Source organism: Varanus komodoensis, unplaced genomic scaffold (assembly GCF_004798865.1).
Source record: "Varanus komodoensis strain SLA01 unplaced genomic scaffold, ASM479886v1 scaffold10, whole genome shotgun sequence".
NCBI classification, from domain to species: domain Eukaryota; kingdom Metazoa; phylum Chordata; class Lepidosauria; order Squamata; family Varanidae; genus Varanus; species Varanus komodoensis.
The window spans coordinates 15,823,906-15,845,956 of NW_025335269.1; the positions used below are offsets into that span (position 1 = coordinate 15,823,906).

Sequence of the window (22,051 nt, forward strand, 5' to 3'; positions counted from 1 at the left end):
GTTTGAAAATTGCTTGAAATGATCTGTCACAGCGGTACCGTATTTTAGAGGCTAAAAAAGATTTTTCTCTAGAGACATTCAGAAGAATATATATACATTTAAATACTTTAAATGTTTTATGAATAAAGAATACCCAAACACAGTGTACCTCCTGACTTTACCGGCTTGTTTGATCAGGAATCCCTTTATATTTCATGCATCTAGAATCTGAGGATTTCTTTCAGACAGCCTATTATTCATCAAATGAATCTTTGCTAATGTGAAGACATTTTGCTATGATTTTGTATTTTCAGGAAAGAAAAATGAAAAAGTATTACTAAAGGAAACTAACAAAATTATAGCAAGGAAGATCAGAAATCCTGGAATCTCATAAAAGATTGATTTCATGATAATGAAATTATGTCCTATCAAAAAGTAAACTGTACATATGCAGTTTGTTGTTGGGTTCCCTATTTGATCTGTAGAAGCTAGCAGGGGGACTGCTATAACATGAGTGTGTGGCTTCTTACAATTATACTATACTATTTCAAATCTTAGGGAATGCAAATCCAGGACTAAATCAACTGGTATATGTTTGATTTGTATGAATGGCTGGAAAAAGATTTTTCTTCTTGTGGCAACCCATGCATGTCTTGCAGAGTTTGAGATGCATTACAACAGCCTTTCTCAACCTGTTGCCTTCCAGGTTTCATGAACTATACCTCCCATCAACATTGGTTCTGATAGCTGGAAGAAGATGGAAGTTCTAGTCCAACACAATTGGGAGATGCTCGATTGGGATAGGCTGGCATGATAATATCTGAAACTGGCACATATCACATTGATCCTGTGATAACTCTTCATTTGAGCAGGGCCATTCACATGATAAGCAGTTTTTAAAAGCAGTATTCTATTCAACACGACTAAGTTGCACTAGTGTAAGTGACTGTTAGCACAATGGCAATAACAGTGGCCAGAAAACCCATCGCACCAACAAATGACTGAGCTAGCTCTAGTGAAGACAACATAATTTCTGTTAGTAGTCCTGTTAAATAAGATCCTAACCCATGATTACTATATAATGTAGCATAGCATAGCTAAACAGTTATGGAGCAGTTACAATGTATTAATATTCCCTAAATGTAGGAATGACACAGCTAGCATACTGCCAATGACAGAACGTTGTTGTTCAGTTTGGCTACTCCAACATGCCAGTGTTAATGACAAGCTGAATGGTTTAGAATAACAATGTCCTGGGGAAATGTAGCAGATTGCAGGGATTTTCAATATTGTACAACTGCAACAAGGTGATAACATATTTATTAACACATAAGCATTGGAATAATATTTATGTATATATGTATTTGATCAATTTATAGACCACTTACCGTACCCTCAAAATATCTTAAAGTGATCAAATACAGATCAAAAATCCAAAATATACCTAAAACAACACAGTAACATGTATGTCCATATACATTTATATGTAAAAGTCATACGTCATAATGCAAAAACATTGGCAACACAAAGCAACATTAATGGCCAAGGAAGACCTGAGGGAAGTATTTAAACAAGTGACTAAAGAAGATCTGCCACATTTGACATGTCAAGGAAGTGGGCAATCAAAAAGGTGGATATTGCTGTGAAGGAAGCCTGTTTCTGGCTTGCCACCTACAAGTTCCTGGTACAACCAGCAATGCCTCCTTCGAATATCTTAGTAGTCAAATGGATCTGTACAGGAGCAGGTAACCCAATTCCAAGTTGTTCAAGATGCTATCTCTACTCAGCAACACAACTTTGACCTTGGCCTTATAGCTAATAGGCAACCAGTGTAGGGTTTTTTTAAAACACAAATGTAATGTGTGCATGGTTGGGTACCCTTTTTGGCATCCTGGCTACAGTTCTGCACCAGCTGCAGCTTCTGAACCATGCATGATGGTGACCCAAAATGAAGTGGATTACAGTGACCTAACTAACACCAGGTGGAGTAAAGTGGCAAGACCATCCTTGCTGAGGAAAAGGTGTAGCTGGCATCCCAGCATGCACTCCTTTCCACTTGTGCCTCTAAAAATCTCTCAGAATACAACTCTATCTAGAATAGGAAAACCCCTCCAATGTGATGTCTAGGTAGGACTCAGTCTTAGTTTCTTAGTGTTATACAATCTATCAGTGTAGCCAAACACTGCTTCAGAACCTGCATGGCCTCTTCTAAGGCAGTAGACCCGATGAAGTGCTCTTACACATACCTGGTGGGACTCACAACAACTCTTATGCCATTTGCAATCTAGCCATCTTCTGCATTCTTTGTTGCTAGAGCTCCCCAGAAAGCCAAGTATCAGTCAGGCTTTGCAGCACTTAAGAGTTTGCTTGGGAGTGCCGTGAAAGCTTCAACAAGAGCGTCAACTCTGGCTAATGGAAATTCCTCCACAGCCTTCAGGAATTTGCCAGGTTTCACAAGTCTCCAGATTCCCATGTGCACATGTGTGCATGTATCTGTCACAGTATGGTATAAAAAAGTCCAGCATGTGGAAATTATTGTAACCATAAGAGAATAGCCCCAGATGAAAATTGGACAGTATGTATATCTAAATGATGGCATTTATGAAGAATATCTAGCTTCTTCAAGTATATCCAACTGAAGTGCAATTTCATTTTCTTCAAAAGTTCACAAGAGGAGTCTGATGAAATGCACCACCTCAATGGAAAACTGGGCCTGTTGCCTATTGAAGCAAATGCCTTAGGAACATTCATTCTGAAAAAAGGGACTTCAAATAAACATACTTGTCCTTTTCCATAGATGAAATGAAATTAATTATAGAACATTGTGCTATATAGCTTTGAATGAATGTTTTCAAATTGCTTGAACTCACTGCTTTTTAAATCAGCAGTTTTCCCTGTCCCTGGTGCTGTGGTGTTGGAGGAAGATTCAGATGTAGGCACAGAAGGGGCTGATTATTTGGGGCCTGCTGAGGCTGTGGAATGTCATGACAGTGGGAACTCAGTGCTGGCTGACTTCTCAGAGGGGAGTAGGCCAGAGGAGTCTGGCATTCGTAGCTGGGTTTAAGAATGTGGGGGCTGAGAAACATTCTGTGGGAAATGAACAAGTGGGGAGAGTCAGCTGAAGAAGGAGTGGCTCCAGGCATGCCATTTTGGGAACAAAGACATTGAAAGAGAAGGGGCAAGTATCCTAATGTAGGTGTAGTTCATTACTCTAGACAACATTGGCCTGCTGGGACTGGTAGGCTGGCCCCACATCTGTTTAAAAGGAGCTCTAAAGCTCAGGGGGTTTCATAAAGGAAATGTCTGTAATCCTAGAGAACTCTCTTGAGTGGAATATACTTGAACCTTGATCTTTTGACTAGCCTTGACCTAACTCCCATGTCTGTGGAACCTAGTTGTAGATAGTTTTCCTGAACTGTGACCTTTCAGTGACTGAAATTCTGTCTTGTCTACATTGCTGCTCTTCAGAGTCCTGCTCCCAGCTTCTGTTTAAATTGTGCCTTGAAACTTGATTCTGGATTCACAACTCTGTCTTTGTTCCCAACTGAACTGATTTATTGGGGCTGTTACCTATATATGTAGTGTTTTTGTGCTTCAGATTCTAAAGGATTGCTTGTGGTTCCATCTCACTACAATAAAGTGGGTTCATTGTTTATTTGATCTGTGCTAAACTGCTGGTGTTGCAGGGGAGCCAGGCTTGACAGGTTGTGGGTTTTAAATCAACAAAATGCGGCTTTCTTTTGTGAGCCAATATGGTTGGTCATTAGAGTGTCAGGGCATGACTAGGGGGTGCTTCTAGACTGACAGGTCCCAGTGCTACCAGTACAATATTGCAATGTTCTTTTTTCTTCTTAACTAATTTTCTGCAGTAAGAAAAAAGATGGAGGAAGGGATAGGAAAACATAGGAAGGCCCTGAGAGAAGGTGATGTCATTCAGACCTCCTGTAAAATTCTGTCATAAGGCGGTGTAGGGGGTGGGGATACAATCTTTAGGTTATGAATGAGTTTGAGCCAATCACTTCCTCTCAGCCTAAGCTATCACAATTGATTGCTGTGAGAAGAAAATGCAGGATGGGGAACCATGCATACTATCCTGAAAGATGGATGGGACAGAAATGTAATATATAAATAACAAAGCAAAAAGCCACCAGGTGTGTTAACCTCTAGTTGTGGTACATCAAGAAACTCTGCAATAGAACCAGAATCTAAACATCACCCACTGTATCGTACTTTTGATGCACTGTGAAGCTAAGGTTTCTTAATTTGTTTTGCAAAATCTTATTTCAACATGAATGTTTTGATGATCTGCTCAGACAAATGGCCCAGACTTTCATGTGGCAATCCAGGTCCCTGAGTTGAAATCATGGCAGGTGATGTGGAAGTGGCCTCCTTGGTATTAACAGTAAAATCTGTGTTGGAGCCATATGGCACATTATTGGATGAGGAGTGTACTGGATAGCCATGTCTGGAAGGTAGGTCAGTTTCAGGAACTCTAGATGTGGATGGAGCATCATCTGGTTCCATCCTCTGTGGTCTAGGGATGGGCAGATATTGGTGTCGAGGCATGTAGTCCCAACCATAACCAGGAGCAAGGGTGGGGAGAGGCATCATCCAGTAGGGATGGGGATCTGCCCTAGGAATTTCAGGTTGGAAGACATGTGCAGAGTGCCTGCTTGAAGCAGGAGAGCAGTCAGCCAACAGGAGACCAAATGAGTATGGAGTTGGTGGATGTTGAAGCTTAGGTCCCATAGCTGAATCCAATGGGGCCTGTACCAGTGATTTGGAGGATGCTTGGGACTGAAGCGGTGAATCCCATATCTCTCCTTCAGAGATTGAAGTCAGGAGCGTCGGCTGTACATGAGGGATTTCAATGAGCAGTGGAGACCTTGGGCTCGATTGGACCCAAGGGGATTGCCTGGGAGACAAGCAGACTGATGATTGACATCTGAGACTGTCTCGGTACGGATGCAGCTCTTGGTACCAAAACCTCTGGGAGTGGAGGCAATTCTTGATGATCAGTGTTCCAAATGGGATCATCGCTTTTTCTTCTTCTCCAGTTTATCCTACGATTCTCCTTGGACTTGAGGATCTCAGGTGGCAGGATGGGAAACATCCTCAAAGACAAATGGAGAGCCAGTGTCTGGATAGAAAATACTCAGAAGGTGGGAACCATTGGCACTCAGTGTCTAAATTGCCCCACAGAACCCCCTGTGGGCTGGATGATATTAGGGGTGGGGACCATCCCCTTACATCATTGGATACTAGACACTGTGCTGGCCAGAGCTCCTCTAATTGACACCTCAATCAAACAGACTGCTCACTCCATCCAGAGAGGAGGCACAGTGGGTGGAACGATTATTATGCCACTCCCTCTGGGAGGGGAAGCAGCATGCTGAGGAAGGGTTCTTCTCCCCCTGCCCCCAAGCCACTGCTAGACTCTAGGGATAGAGGGATACAGGAGAGTGGGCTGGGCAGGGAGAAACAGCACAAGCTTCTATAGGCTCAATGAGGAACTTCCATGGTCCAGATTAGGCTGGTGGACTAGAATCTTCCCACTCCTGGGCTAGACAGCTCAATGGTCTGATTCAGGCCACTGCATCCCTAAGGCCCACACTAGACAGAAAATTAACCATAACTGGCTCTAGTGCCTTTGGATTTTTCTTCAGTAAATAGCCAGTTTAGGGGTAAATACTGACCAAGATCTGATTATTTGTTCCAGGAGGAATACTGCCATTTGGTCCAATGGCAGTTTTCTACCCAATCATAGTTATGGGGAGGGGGCAATTCTGAATTAGGAGTGTGGCAAGATAAAGGATTTAAAACCCATGTTTCATGCCACAAGTCCTCATATGGAGTACCACAAGTACACAAAAGACTATCGCCAAATTGTGTCAAATCTAGCTTGGCTCTTAGGGATGTCACTGATGAGAGGTCTAAATCTGTCCCCTTTCCTGGCAATCTTAGTGGCCCAAGGACCAGCTTCTGCCTCCTTTGCCCTACATTCCACATTGCAAACCCTGTTCTTAATGCACCAGAATGCAATGAGTGTCTTTTTGCTTAATCCCAACCCTTCACCCATACGGCCCAATCCCACTATTCCAACTAAGGATACAAAATTATCCTTTCTTTTTTTTTCTTTTTTCTTTTTTTGCTGAGGCAGAAATAATTAAGCCTCAACCATCAACAGATGTTTCTTTAGCTGCCTTAATACTTCCAGTAAAAGTATTAAAACCCCATTCCACTATTAAACCAATGTTATTTGCCTGACATTTAACCAAAACTTTTCATTCTACAGCCAAAGACCACTATAATGTTTCTTGTCTCATGCACAGTAACCTGATTGTAGTGAACAATGGTTCTCTATCCTTTCTAGTCATGTTTAAAAAAATCTGTAGCATCACATTATTGACTCATATTCCATCTGTGAGCCACTTGTAACAGACCACTCCTAAATGTTGGCAGGATGAGCTCCCTAGGGGACCGGGCTACCCTAAATGTTACAACTGCCTCAGCTGTAAGTACCAGAAGAACTGGGAGGTGACTTGGGCCAGAAGGAAAAGAGACAAGGAAATTGGAGGGAAGCAGACTGCCATGAACTGGCTACAATAGAAGTAATGCTGGCCACCACCCCAAACTGTCCAGACTGTAGAATGCACAGCGTCTCAGAAGAAACTCCAGGGAATACTTTCGAGGCATGTATTCACTGCTCTTTATATGAGCATGTGTGTAGTATGATTATGCAATGAAAACTCCCCAGACCATGTTCAAGGTATGGGAGAAGGGTGGCAAACATACAACCAGTGGGGTCAGATGGGACCTCCACCACTCCCAAAATCTGTGGTACTAACATAATCCTCAAATCAATGGCAAATAGTTAAAGCAGACTAAAGCGAGCAAATTTTGCTTGTTTTCAAAGGATTTCCTCTAGGTTCCTTTTGCTGTTTGCCACTGGGTATAGGGGCGGCATAGAAATGTAATAATAATAATAATAATAATAATAATAATAATAATAATAATAATAATAATTGGGGTTTTTTGCAGTACATCATGAAATGTGATTCATGGGTTAGTATATTTTGTCATAAAATACCCAAAGAGCTTCAGCTACAGGTGGTATGGAAATTTATGATGATGATGATGATGGTGAGTGTAAAGGGTCCCAACCTGACATAATAGTCCATCCCTACCATTGTATCTGTCTTTGCAGTTTCTTTGCTCAAGAATGGCTTCTTTAAGGTATTATGCAGTATGCCCTAGGATCAGGGGAGCTGTTATTTATTATTTACTTATTGCATTTATATACCACCCCCATAGCCCAGAGAGCTCTCTCAGTGGTTTACAAAAACTAAAACCCCATATACAGCCAATAAAATATCACAATAAAACATAATACAATAAAACCAATACTAAAAAGCAGTGGTAACTTCAGTTATTATAAAAATTTAACCCCACAATACAGCAGCATCAATAACAATATTAAAATATAAATATATAAAAATTTCCATCTACTAATTCTTAAAATATGTGGTGAATTTAAAAAATTGCCTGGTGCCAAAAAGATAGTAAAGATGGTGCCAGGCATACCTTTCTGTGGAGCATATTCCAAAGCTGGGGTGCCATGATGGAAAAGGCCCTTCTCCTGTTCACCATCCCCCTTACTTCTTTAGGGAGAAGTTCCCTGAGAATGACCTCTGTAGCTGATTATAATAGAACATTTGGGAACAGGAACATATGGGAGCAGGTGGTCCTTCAGATAACTTGGCCCTAAGCCACTTAGGGCTTTAAATGTTAAAACAAGCACTTTGAATTGGACCCAGACTACAACTGGCAGACAATGCAGCTAACAGAAGACTGGTGTGATATGATCTTATGGGCCAGTTCACATTAGCAGGCATGCTGCCCTATTCAGAATCAATTTGAAGTTTCTGCACCATTTTCAAAGGCAGCCCCACACAGAGCACATTACAGTGGGCCAGGTAAGAGGTTCATAGAGCATGGATAACTGTAGCCAGGGAAATCAGCTATAGCTGATAGAAGGTGCTGGCTACAGTTGAGTACACTTGAGACTACAGTGATTGTTCCTGTCATGAGCTAGGTCTTCCCTCCCCAGCAAAACAGACTCTCCAGCACTTCTTGTAAGCGTCTTTATTCTACATAGAGTCTCTAAGCATCCGTGAGTCTCTGAGCATACACAAAGTGAGATGTTGAACCCTCTCTGCCCCCCTTTACCCAAAGCTTTGTTTATGAACCCCTCCAGGCCTGTCTCGGGAAGGAGGGGCACTGTGGAACCAGGTGCATCTGTGTTCTGCACTCTGAGCCCCTAATTGGGCCAGCCTGCAGTTGTTACACCGGGCTCTTGGGTCCACCTCCTCAGGAGGCTGGCATTCTCCATCTCAGAGACTACCCCATGCACATTTATGAATGCAAAGGGAACATTCATTCATTCATTCATTCATTCATAGCTTTTGTATTCTGCCCTTCACTATGTCTCAGGTATAGTATATATAATAATAATGACTACTGTATTAACATATAAATACTGCTTTCCAATTCTTCAAATTTTGAGCAAATTTTGCTAATAGTCTCTGAGATTGTACAAGTATTGCTAAAATGGATATCTTCATCCTCCACAAGTGATTCCCCCATAGTGGGGAAACATTTTTTATTCAGGATCATTTGAAAATGTGATGATGGTGATAGTGATGATGCCTTTCCTGATAGTTTCCCTTATCACTGAATGAAGTTGGTTCATTTGGACAGAAACTGCATTATATTACTGCCCATCACTATAAATTCTTTTTTCTTATTTTCACTATTCATAAATGCAAACAGATGAACTAAAGAAAACATAAATCTGCAGAATTACGGCTTCCTTTATTCCTGCGGTAAAGATATTTATACACAATTGGCACATCATTTTATCAAGTGGTTTCTGGAACTTGAAAAAGGAACCATTCAGTTTAAAATGGTTTCATTTTGAAACAATCCATCAAATATGTAAGTAAGTTGATACCAATTATGAACTGAGTGAGTGGTGAAGACCTGCTACAACATCCAAAACTCAGGAGACCAATGCGGCTCAAGCCTGTAGTCTAGACTAGCTTAATGGAGTGAGACAAGCAGAGGCTTATCAATAAAAAAGACATTAAAAACATAGGGCCAAATTTGCAACTGTGAAAAAAAGCATAACTCCCCAAACTAAATTCTATTCAATGGAGACCAGAGCTTGGCTGCACAGCTTGCACTTCAGTGATGCATACAATTCCATATATTGGGTAGCTACAAGTCAAACTCTATTTAAAATATATGGCAAAGTTTAATGTGTTGATCTCCTACCACCATTTGGATGCCAAAAATTGTCCACAGATCTATTCAGTTAGGTTTTGGGTCAAATACTACCACTATTAGCCAACATTTTACGTATTCCATGGACAAGTATACTGAATGCCAACTTCAATAATTGACTGGCAGGAAAATGTAATATATCCAGTGCTATGTTTCTATTAAGCCTCAATGAAAGCAAACGTTGTGAAAAGGAAGGGTCTTTCATGCTTGGCTTCAGACAAGATCCTCAGCTTGTATTACTGAGTGTGACTCCACTGACTTCCAGAGGTCTGTTCTTGTTTTTTTTCCAGTTGATGATTTAGGCGTGCATGTATGGGGCCCTGAAATACCTCTGTGAAACACACATGCTCATCCCACATAGAATCAAACAAACTCAGTGACTGCATTAGAATAATGAAAAGATATACCCAGCAGGTTTAGGTTATCTATGCATGTCTCTTGGGGCAATTTTTATGGGAAAGTGAACTAATAAGCATATAAGAAAATAAATAAAAATGCCATAAACAAATAATGTAAACTTTTTACATGATCCAGAGCAAAAAGAAAACATACCCCAGGCCACCTAGTGATTATATACTGTAGAAAGTAGTAATGACCCATTCTTTGCAACCACACCATGGAATAATGCATCTTTTTAACAACTGCACAGAATTTGTTCCAATGAATTGGTGTTTTCTACTTTCCTTCCAGTTAACACAGTCTAGTAATGTCCATTCACCTTTTACTTCATGGGGTCACCACAGGTAGTTATTTTAAAAATATTTTAATTTTATAATGCAAAACACACAAGCATAAAGATCAGTAATCCAATAATATTCTACTTAGACTATTGAAACCTCTTTCCTTTCCAGCTTCCCTTCTGTTATTTCCCCCCTCCCCCCTTACCAGTCAGTTCAGAACACAGCTGCTAATCTTCTCTTCTCGTTTTAGGATCATTTCCCCTTTCTCCTTAAAACTTCTGCACTGGTTTTCCACATCAGGTTCAAATCCTAATCATTGGCTGGACTTTGAAAAGAGGTACTTGAAGTAGGTTCAAGAAGTAGCTTGGGCATATCCAGTAGGCTTCTGTTCTAGTTTGTATTTTTTTTAAATGTACAGTAGGTTCCTGCGTATTATAACCATTTCTAAGACCCCTGCCTGCTTCAAAAGTGGTTTGGGCTGGAACACAGGCAATAAATATCAGGATAGGACCCTTGTATTTAGCACTCCCTATCTCTAATGAGATCTGCCATTATTCCCATCAGTTCACGCCCTGATCAAGAACTTCACCTAGAAGAGTTTGTTATTCTGCCTGAAGCCTTGCTTACCTCTATTTAAGGACCGACTTAGCCTGTCATCTACTTTTGCCACTGATACTGGCACACTGCCATTAGGACTAGTAGCCACTGAAAGGCTTCTGCTTCATGGATTTGCACAACCCCCTCCGAAAGTCATCCAAACTGGTGACTATCACTACCTTTTGTAAAACTGAGTTTCATAGCTTGCCTGTGTGCTGTGTGGAAAATTACTTCCTTTTATCTGTCCCGAATCTCCCACCAATCAACTTCTTGGGATGACCTCAGGCTTTAGTATTATGGGAGACGCAGGGAAAATGTCCACCGCTCCACTTTCACCACACCACATGCTCTTAGGTGTCATTTTGTAAACCTTTGTCATGCCTCCTCTTAGTCACATTTTTTGCAAGCTAGACAATCTCAACTTTTGAAACTTTCCTCATAGGGGACTTGGCCCAACCCTTTGATCATTTTGTTGCTCCTTTCTCTACTTTTTCCAAGTCTACAATGTCCTTTTTTAGTTGTGGTAACCATAACTGAACACAATTCTTTACTGTTGGCCTTGGTGTTATTAGCAGTATGCTCCTCAAAATGATCTTAGTTCTCTTATCATCTGCTTCCATCTCCCCTGTGCAAACTTGTGGTCCCATTTGTTTTCCTCATTTGAGCAAGACTTCTCAAGCCTTCTTTTCTCTAATAGCTTCCTTGACATGGCTTGTTAACCATGCTGGTGACTTCTTGGACTTCATGCTAATTTTTGATTTTCTATCTGAACTTCTATTATTGCGGTTTTGAGTAAACTCCATGCATTCTGAAGGGATTTAGGGTTCCTGGCTCCCCCTTTCAATCTCCTTTTTATCAGTTATCCTATTTTAAAGAAGTTTCCTCTTCTGAAATCCAACATGACCGTTGAACCTCTTTCACACTCTTTCACTTAAATGCATATTAAACAAAATATTGTGGTCACTGTTTCCAACTGGCTAAACAACAGTCACATTTCAACTTAGGTCCTAGGCAACCCTCCACCCCACAGGATTGAATTAAAAATTGCTTCCCCTCTGTTTGGTTCCATGATCAGCTGCTCAAGGGTATAGTCATTTAGGACATTTAGTTTCACACATACAGGGCAGGAAGGGAGAATGGGTGGGGGCATAAGACTTTTGGACAGTGGAAAATGGTCAGTCTGAAGCAGCAAAGGTCAGTCTGATCACAGGCAGGGATACATAAGACTACTGAACCAGGGATTGAAGCAGGGGAAGGCAGTGGATGGCTTTGAAGATAAGGACAAGGAGCTAGGGCTAGATCAGGGAACAGACCAGAATTTTGTGACATGTTTTTAAGTGTGTTGTGGTCCAAGTGATGGAAAGGCAAATTATTTTGGCATCAAAATAATTTTCTGGGTCGATAGATGCAAGAGAGCCAGCGTGAGGTAACAAAAAACCAGAGAGGATGTCAGTAGTTTAGGTAAGCAATAACCAGAGCATGGATCAAACTTTTCACCAATGGCTCAGAGAGGAAAGGTCATATTTTTGCAATGTTGCAAATGGCATGAATATGGGGAGTAGAGGAGACCATCAAAGATAAGCCAAGGCAACATATCTGTTCAGTATGGTAGATGGCAACATTTGTCACTGAATAAGAAAACCATAAGAAGGAGGTGGGGTTTGGGAGGAAAGATAAAATGCCTGGACTTTGATGTATAGAATTTGTGATGATAATGAAACATCCAAACAAAAAATATCAGAGAGAATGAGAGAGAGAGAGAGTTGGAAGTGCAGGACTGGAGTGAGAAAGACTGTTGAGTGGTAAATAAGTACAGTACTGATGGTACTGGAAGCCACAGAATCTGATGAGATTGCCCAGGGACAGTGTGTAGAAAGGGAAAATGGTGCCCACCAGAAAGAAGGAAAGCAGAGGAAGGAATTCAGCCTTGACCCAATGATTAATAATCAGGTAGGAAGATAGAAAATGTTCAACATTGCTGAAGGAAATGGAGGGATCCTGCCCAATGAATACTGAATAGAGGTTTTTAACTTGAGTAATGCAGAGGTTATCCATAATTTGGGGAAGGGCAGATTGATGGAAACCAAACTGGATGAAGCAAATGTGAGCAAAAAGCCAACTAATCCAGGGGGATTGGATGCAACAGAGAGCAGCAGGGCCCCAAACCCTTTGTTTCAGTGAGTGCCCATGGACAGCAGAGTGGAGGCTTAGCCCTAGTGAGAGACCCCTTATACCATCGCTGCTGCAAGCCCAATAATTTGCCCAAGACCCTGAATATATGGTAGAGATACCACCTGTGCCCACAGACACCAACCCACTCCTCTGAGCCTGCAGCTTTCTATCTCCTTCCTTCTCTATCCATATTTCTAGCACAGAACATCCATTCATCTCAGCCACTCATTCCTCTTTCTTTTAGGATCACCTTCTAGCACACATATTCACAAAACACCGCCACATACACAATTTCTCCATGCTTTCTCTCCCCATCTCTCCCACCTCATGGGGCTCAGAGACATTCAGGGCAATGAAGACAGAAGGTAACTGGAAGCCAGCACTTCCTTATGAAAGGCTCCTTGGATTTGTTTTAGTTTTTTAAACAGTTACAGATACCAGCAGGGCATTTCTTGGTCACACAAGTAAGTGCCTTGCAAGCATAGTACATACTTATACGTACTCAGGTAGGCCTGAACTTTTGTCTGGTGGTTGTTTTGCAAGTACAGTGGCTCAGAGGTCTTAATTCAGTCAGTTTGGGCGGTGGGGGTAAAAATACCTTTGCACTATCACATATAAAGTGCTGTGTCTATTTTATAGTGGTGGCATTTGTGTTATGTATAACAGTTGGCTGCAATAAGCAACAATTCCCTATGGTAAGTAGTTTTAGATAATGCAACATTTACTGAGAGTCACACACAGAGTAGAGGATGAATTTTGGGGATTTCAGGAAAAGGCACCATAAAAGCATATTGTTAGGGGAAATTAGCTCTTTTTAATTAGGTCTGGTATCTAAAGTCTTCCTCTTTACACACAGATAAATAATGGAAAATAATAAATACCTGATTTAGCCTCAATCCATATTCTTTCTGTAAAAAATAATGTGCAGTATTTTTAATTACAAAAATGTGTGTGAAAACATAAGAATCTCACCTCTCACAATATATAGGCCAAGCAGCTATTCATATCCTACATTATAATGCACACCTTGTTGTGTGGTTTAACTTACAGAAAAATATTATTCATTGAAGGTTTATAACAACATACCATTAACATTAAGATAATAAACAGCATTAACAAGTGTTCTATGGTTGCCAATCTCATTGCTCATTGACCACTGTCATTTTAACACAAAGGTTCACTTTTTAATCAAAAAGTCTATTGCCAGAGGAAAACAGCCTTTTGAACTCTTGGATTAAAAAAAATCTTGATGAGGGAAGCAGCTGAATGTCTAAACACAGGTCCCCCTTCCATTCTGCAAGCACAGCATATTCATGCCATAGGTTTCAGAATGTATTGGTGCTTTGCTGCTTGGTCCTATAGAGATGGATTGTTCGAAGGGGTTGATTTTGAAATAATCACAAGAAAAGCATTATGCAAACAAGATAGTATGCAACTGGCAAAAGAATGTGCCCAAATTTACCAATGAGAAAAATGCTATCTTTAAAACCAAAATAAAACTACAGCTAATTCATGTAAATGACTTTACACAGGCATTTATAGGAGGGAAAATATACCTAATATTTTAAAATAAAGTTTAGTGATACTCCATGCCAATGTGGTATCGCGTTGAGCAGGAAGAGTACTGACTTGAATCAGGGAGAATGCTGTTAAAATCCTAACCTAGTTGCAAAGAACAAAAGATTGCCTTGGCCAAGTCACTACCTTACTGCACATGGCTCTTCTAGGGATAAAACCAATTGTAACAAATTATAATGACAGAAAAACAGTTAAGAAATCATAATCTTCTTAGAGCTTAGAAAATCAGTGTAAAGCCAAGACATTCTCAGAACTTCACTTTTATGAGACCATTGCTGAAAGCTGTGCACCAGGGCATTCATACTCACTCCTACTTTCCATGAATCAGCTCAGAGTCTTTTGTGCAGTACAGGGTTTAATTGGCTCTAAAATCTTACAGGTTACAAAGTCATGCTTGCAAAAATTACTAGCAACACTTAAAGCAGAAGTTGTACCCTAACCACTTCCCCTTATCTAGAGGCCTTTGTGCCATTCCAAGATACCAAGTACCTTTCTCTCCACTGAGAAATTACATCCAATTGAAACAGATTGCAAAGTTTTGGAAGGCAAAGTATCAGTCAACAGTGAATAAAGGGAATTATTTCCTTGGTCGTGTAACTTCCATTCCTGCATTTGTACAGATAATGTATTTTTCTCTGTCAAATATGATTAAAGAACTATTAACAAGTTCTCGTATTGGGTAACTATCTAAAAAAGAACTTTTCTGGGTCTGCTGTGAACTTCTGAAGTTACTTCACATCGAGTCAAACTGTTGGCCTATTTAACCTACATGGTACTCTGACTGGCAGCATACAAGGCCTCAGATGGGTTCCTTCCAAGTCTAACTAACCGTGTTCCAATTTTCAACCAAAGCTGCTAAGGACCAAACCACTAGCCTTTTAAATACACAGTATGTGTTCTGTGAGCACCCATTTTTAGCTTTTAATATCTAAAACAGGTCAGGGCATTTGGTATAATTCTGATATGTCTCATTTTATGTTCTCTTCTGTTCACCCTGAACAAAGCTCTTCTTTAACAAAAGGTTTATTCTTGCATTATGCCAGCTTAAGTTGCTGTGGTAAGGAGGAGAGCAGAAAGGTATTTATCCATAATACCTGGGCTCAGATCTAGCTAAGAAATTCCCCCCAACTGGTACAACTTAATTCTGAGGCTGCTGCAGTCAGAAGAAAGAAAAGTACTAGGCAGGCCTCTATCATATCTCTGATATTATTTTATAAACTGTTTACAGCAAGGGATTCTCCCTCTACATGTTGCTATGTTGCTGACAAACAATTGTGTCTGATGGTATCCTACTAAAGAGGAATAAAAAGGTGGCATATTTTTGCAAACTATCTTGAAGACTTGTGCAGAAAGGCAGGACAGAAAGTGACATTTAATAATAAAATAAATCTAAAGAGGAGTTCTGTTTTATATGTTCAAAAATTCCTGTTTTCTGTTTCATGTTTCCTAAGTCACCTAATTAATATTAATTAATGATGGCTAAGAAATTTGGAATGCTCCTGAGGAAAAAACAGAAAGGGTAGCAATGGCTGAATGTCACTCCAAAGTTCTACTGTCTGCTTTATTAGAAACTATATTGCTGGAGTTAAAAGTGATAAGATCGCTATCAATGATCCTGAGAGAAGTGGAAGCATAAAACTGGTGAATTCACTCTTCTAATAGTGCATTTAAACTGCTCCTTGGATGGCTCTGAGTAAGAGAAACAGGTCGGTCTATTTAGACAATCTCTTGACTCATAATTGAAAGTACATGAAAAATGAGAGCCCACCATAGTGCAAGGCTATCTTTTACCAAGAAAGGTGTGGTGGTGGTGGGTGATAATTTGCCCTTAAAAGGGCTCAGGTGCAGACCAGTTACTGGTGCAATGGTAGATGCTTCTGCTTTTTAACTTTTCTTCATGCAGTAGGTCCTCAATTTAAACATGCTTTTCTCTGGACAAATCCATCAGTTTGGAACCTGCTGCACACAAGTGTGTAAATCCTCTGAACTTGATCTTTTTCTGACTGCATTTTTTGTTACCTGCTTTGTAAGATATTGAACATGCCCCACTTGCTAAGGAGAGATATATTAATATTGGGGTTTACTACACTGTGGAAGAGGCAATTTTGCCCTCTAATCAGGTAAGCACATAGCTTGCTATGATGGAACACATTCAGAAGCAATGTTCCTGAGGCAAATTTGATAGTGATACATTTTAGTGATGTTTTAACACCAAACCAAACATAAGAATGGAGTTCTAATGTTGCTTTACAACTGTTAGTTGACTGCTTCTGTGACCTCAATGGAAAATGTATTCATTAACTGCATTTGAAGAGGTTTTAACTACACAGTTGCAATTTTATATCTGTTTTAATACGCAATGAATCAGTGTTCTATTATAACTGTGTTAAAATAGGAAATGTCTGAAAGCTACTTTAACTTATGGAACATTTTAGGATTAAAAATAATTTTATAAGAATTACTATGCCCACTGTTGAGGCCTGGTAGATGCATGCCGGAGCAAACTGAAGTCTCTGTGGAGCCACTCAGATATGGGTAAATATAATCATGTACAAAATCCTTGAAAAATAAGTCTCTGTGGTACCTTTCTGATACCTTGATGACTATATACAATAAGCAGGACTGTTTCATGCTGTTCTTAACCTCACATCCTCTCTGTTTATTTTTCGTGTGTCCTTTGGCTACATTGTAGAGTAAGTGATGAGTCATGTCTAGGCTGCCCTACTTTACCTCTTGTTCTTTGAGACTGATGGGGAAGGAGACCAGTCAAGTGTGTAGCCCACAGAGTAACAGTTAGCCTTTGATTTCTCACATAGTAGTTAATCAGAACTATTAATTTAAGGCAGCCATTCACTGACCGCTTACATTGGCATAGACCCACTGACTCTAGTGGGGCTATGCCAGTGTAAGCAGTCCTTTCACCATTTTAATGATCCAATCCACAAAACAGTTAAGCCAGAGTATTTGGGCTCTGGCTGTTTTACATGTCCAGCCATAAGTGACAGTTCTAGCTTGAATATGCTCACTCAGAAGTAAGGCTCAATGGGCTTAACTGCCTGACAATGAGTTTAGAATTATAACTAAGCCAAGGCAAGTATAACTGGAATAATTGCCTGATATTTCCCTGTTTACTCCTATTTCTACTTCCCTTGCTGCCTCTGTTGTTTCCTCTAGAATAATGTTAAATTATGGATTCCTTGGGACACGGACCTGTCCTCTCGTACTGTGCAGAAGCATTGATAATGCTATAAATAGCAACAATGTTTAACCACACTGACTTCAATGAAACAAAATAATCTACACTTACAATTCCACTAAAAAGAATTTCAAATACAGTTACTCTAAGCTGCTGTAAATCATGCCAGCAGTTTAAGGAAAATATTTATGCTCTATAGGTAAACATCCCCTTCGGTTGCAGAAATTAATGTGATAAGCCAATTTGAGAGTGTCTGAAAAGCCTAGAAAAATACCACCAGGAGGCCAGACTCTCTCACCGGGCTGGTCACCTAGCAGGCTCACCCAAGGCAGAATGGTCAAAGTGGAGACACCAGACTAAGAGCCATTCAGCTGCTTCAGAAGTCACATTAGCAGAAGGCACTGGATATCTCTAATGATGACTGGAGCGGAGAAACTCCTGAAGAGTGGAAACTGGGTAGCAAGGTTAACTGAAGTTGCCAATGGGCACTGGGAAAGAATCTTTCACAGAAAACAGCCGTGATGCTTATGCAAACTCTGCTTCATATCATGAAGAAGGCAGCAGTGGAATATTCTTACCTTATAATGAAACAATCCAAAATGAAACAAGAGATAGTACCAGAAGATGATGCTCCCAGTTTGGAAGACAACCAGCTACTTGAACAAGCAACAAGTAAAAATCATGCTGTTGCTAATGGCACAACTAGATCAAAGCTGAAAAAAGTCTACTAATCAACAGGTAGAGAAGTGAAAGAAAAGTTTGATGTGCCACAACACATACAATGTGGGAAGTATCAATCAAGGCAAATAGTATGAATTTGTAAAGCAAGAAATGGATGGTTAAACATCACAGTCCTTGGTGTCAGTGAACTAAAGTGGACTGGAATGGGACTTTTGCAGTCAGACAAACACAAAGGTTTTACTCTGGAAATGACAAACTCAGAAGAAATGGAATGGCTCTAATAGTGTGGCGTGATGTAGCACAGGCTATACTGCAAAGTCTGACCTAATCATATTAATCAGCTTTCCTAAAAAAAAAAAAAAAACCCCTATCAGCATAACCATCACTCAATTCTACACTCCAACAACAGATGCTGAAGAAATCCAAAACATTTATGCAAGAGTCCAAGAGGAAATTGATAACACACCAAATAAAGACATGCTAGGAAACAAAGCAGAATTCAATTTTGTGGGAGAATTTAGTCTAGGGGTCAGAAGCAAAGGAGGAGAATGACTCAGAATTTTGTTTTGCCAACTATCTGTTTATTGCAAATATATACCTCAGGCAACTGATGACATCATCCAACAACAAATACAGAAATCAAACTACATAATTGGAATTAGAAGGTAGAGAAGTAGATTTTTACTGCCAAAATGATGCTGGGAGCAGGCCACAAATAGTAACCATGAACTACCATATCAAAAATCAGAATAAGGCTTCAAAATATGACAAAGAAAAGCATGCTACTAGTGTTAAATGCAAGTTACATAGCCTTTCTGAGGAATTTAAAGTCCACATAAAGAATAGATTTGCATGCTAAACTTAATTTGACAGAAGAAACACAATTGCTCAAGATACATAAGAAACAAAAGCAAAAGGTAACAGAAGTAGAGTCATAATCCAGAATGCAACTTTTCAGGTTGCAATAGTGCAGGTTATAACCTGCAATAGTTTCAGGTTATAATAGTTCTTTTTATAGAAATAAAAAGAACTATTGTAATGACCAGTGGAAGGAAAAAAATAGAAAACAAAGGGGGGAAAAAGAGAAATTCCAACCTAGGTTAGAAAGCAGAAAGACAAACAGAGAACCATACTATCGAAAGAGAAGGTAAAAACGATATACAAGAAAACCTTATAGAAAAGATAAAAATATTACAAATTTGTCAAAGAGAAATCCTATGAGGAAGAGCTCACAATATTACAAAGTGAAGTGAATGCTATTTTGAAAGCACTTATGAGGAATAAAGCACCCGGAATGCACAAGATACCAATCAAATTATTTCAAGCTGAAGGGACTGAATTAGTCCACATCCTAACAAGAATATGCTAACAGATATGGGAAAGAAAACAATGACCCACAAGCTGGAAATATTTAATATACATTCCTGTCCCCAAGAAAGAAGATGCAAAAGAGTGTGGCAACTACAGGACCATTATACTAATATCCCATGTAAGCGAAGTGATATTCAAGGTGTTGCAATGAAGACTGTACCCCTATTTCTGAAAGGAATGGATATGCCTCAGCACTTGATTTTCCTGATGCAAGAAACTACTTGTTAGGGCAGAATATTGAAAAAAAGAAAGATTTCCTATATGCAAAGGCAATTTTATCCCCCTGTTCAATCTGTATGTGGAACATATCGTGAGGAAATCTGGATCAGTTTCAGAAAGAGGACTGAAAATCAGTGGAAGATACTTCAACAATTTAAGAAATGCAAATGAAACCATATTATTGGCAGAAAGAATGAATTGAGACTACTTCTGAAAGAAGAAAGAGCAAAAGCAGGACTGCAGCTGAAACTTTACTGACAACAATGAAGAAACTGGCATTGTGAAAAATTTTGCTTACCTTGGCTCAATCATCAACTCAAATGGAGATTGCAGCCAAGAAATTAGAAGACTTAGACTTGGAAGGGCAGCAATGAAAAAACTAGAAAAGATCATCAAGGGTAAGGATGTTTCACTGAAAACCAAAGCCAAGATCATCCACACTATTGCATTCCCAATCACTACATTTGGGTGTGAAAGCTGGAAAGTTGAGAGGAAAAAAATTGATGCATTTGAAACATGCTGCTGGTGGAAAGCTTTGAGAATATCCTGGACTGACAGAAAGAAAAACAATTGAGTCCTAGATCGAATCAAGTCAGAACTTTCTCTGGAAGCTAAAATGACAAAACAGAGGCTGTCGTCCTCTGGGCACATCACGAGAAGGCAAGTTTACAAGAGCAGAGTAGAGCTATCAAGGACAGGACATCCTGAAGGGTATTCAAGAATATGGTTGCCATAAGTTGGAGACAACTTGATGGCACATAAGAACAACAACATAAGTTGATTTGCTAGCAACAGGTATTTAGGGTTCATATGCCAATTGCCTTAATTTGGAGTCCTTCAAATTAATGTGTTTATCAGTTTACTATTTGATCATTTATTTTAAAAATGAAGTATTATTTATATAATAAAATGGATTAGATAACACATGAATATGTGATTCCTCGATGGCAATTAATTTTACTGGCATGTGACAGCAACTTGCTTCTCACTTTGAAGACAGAGTCGCTCAGATATGCCTCAACTTGGACCCTCCAGTTGATCTGGTCTCATTGAGAGAGGTGTTCAGATGGATGAGTTTCAATTATTGTGGCCTGATGATATGGACAAGGTTCTGTTTATGCCACCATCTGTTTACTTGATCCTTGCCCATCTTGACCCATCAAGAGATCTAGTGAAGGAATTCACACCTGGGTCCAGGAGGCCATCAACACCTTGTTAAGAGATGGAATGGTCTGAGGTTCTCTAAAGGCTGTGGTAAAACTACTCCTTAAAAAGCCAAATCTGGACCCAGTGGCTGTTGTAAATTACAGGCTAGTTGCAAACACCTCATTTTTGGGCAAGGTGCTTCAGCAAGTGGTAACCAAGCAGCTCCAGCTACCCTTGGATGAAATGGATTATCAAGTTCCATTTCAATTGGGCTTTACACTGGGGTTTGGAATGCAGACTGCATTGGTCACCCTGTGGGATGACCTTTGCCAGGAGAGGGACAGGGGGAGTGTGACCTTGTTGGTTCTCCTGGACCTCTCAGTGGCTTTGAACACCATTGACCATGGTGTCCTTTTAGACAGGCTGGTGGGCTGGGAGGTGGGAGCACCACGTTGTAGTGGTTCCACTCCTACCTGACCAATCATGTCCAGAAGGCAGTGCTGGGGGACCCCAATTATGCTATGGGGTTCCTCAGGTCTCCCATACTGTCCCCCATGCTGCTCAATATCTACCGCTGGGAGAGGTTATTTAGAGGTGGGGGCTCCTCATTTTCATCTAACACAGGTGAGCCAGTTTCCTTCCTGAATCACTGCCCGAGCTCAATAATGGACTTAATGAGGGTCAATAAAATGAAGCTCAGTCCAGATAAGATGGAGGTGCTGTTGGTGGATAGTCCATCTGCCTAGATGGTGAGCCTTCAACCTGTCCTGGATGGGATCATATTTCCCCCGAAGGACAAGATCTGTAGCTTGGGGATACTCCTGTACTCAAAATGATCACTTGAGTCTCAGGTAGACTTGATGGCCAGGAGCACCTTCTTTCAGCTACGCTCAATTTACCAACTGTGGTCTACCTGGACAGATAGAGCCTAGCCACAGCCACACAAACTCTGGTAACCTCTCACCTCAACTACTTTAATGTGCTCTACATGGGGCTGCTCTTGAAGATGGTCCTTCAACTGGTACAGAATAGGGACGCCTGACTGATACTCCATACACCCATATTATCCCAATATTATATTATTTGC

The 22,051-nt window shown here is 40.2% G+C and overlaps 1 protein-coding gene across 2 annotated transcripts in view; it reads right to left on the reverse strand.

Moving 5' to 3' along the window:
• Nucleotides 1-22,051, reverse strand: part of BBS9 (Bardet-Biedl syndrome 9) — a 271,501-nt gene that overhangs the window by 41,424 nt on the left and 208,026 nt on the right. The window contains exon 22 of one of the 2 annotated variants that reach the window (XM_044454636.1): nt 13,655-13,681. The exons of the other annotated variant lie outside the window; for it this stretch is intronic. Within the exon in view, the coding sequence (XP_044310571.1) occupies nt 13,655-13,681 (27 nt within the window). The remainder of the gene's footprint in view (nt 1-13,654; nt 13,682-22,051) is intronic. 2 annotated transcript variants of the gene reach the window in all.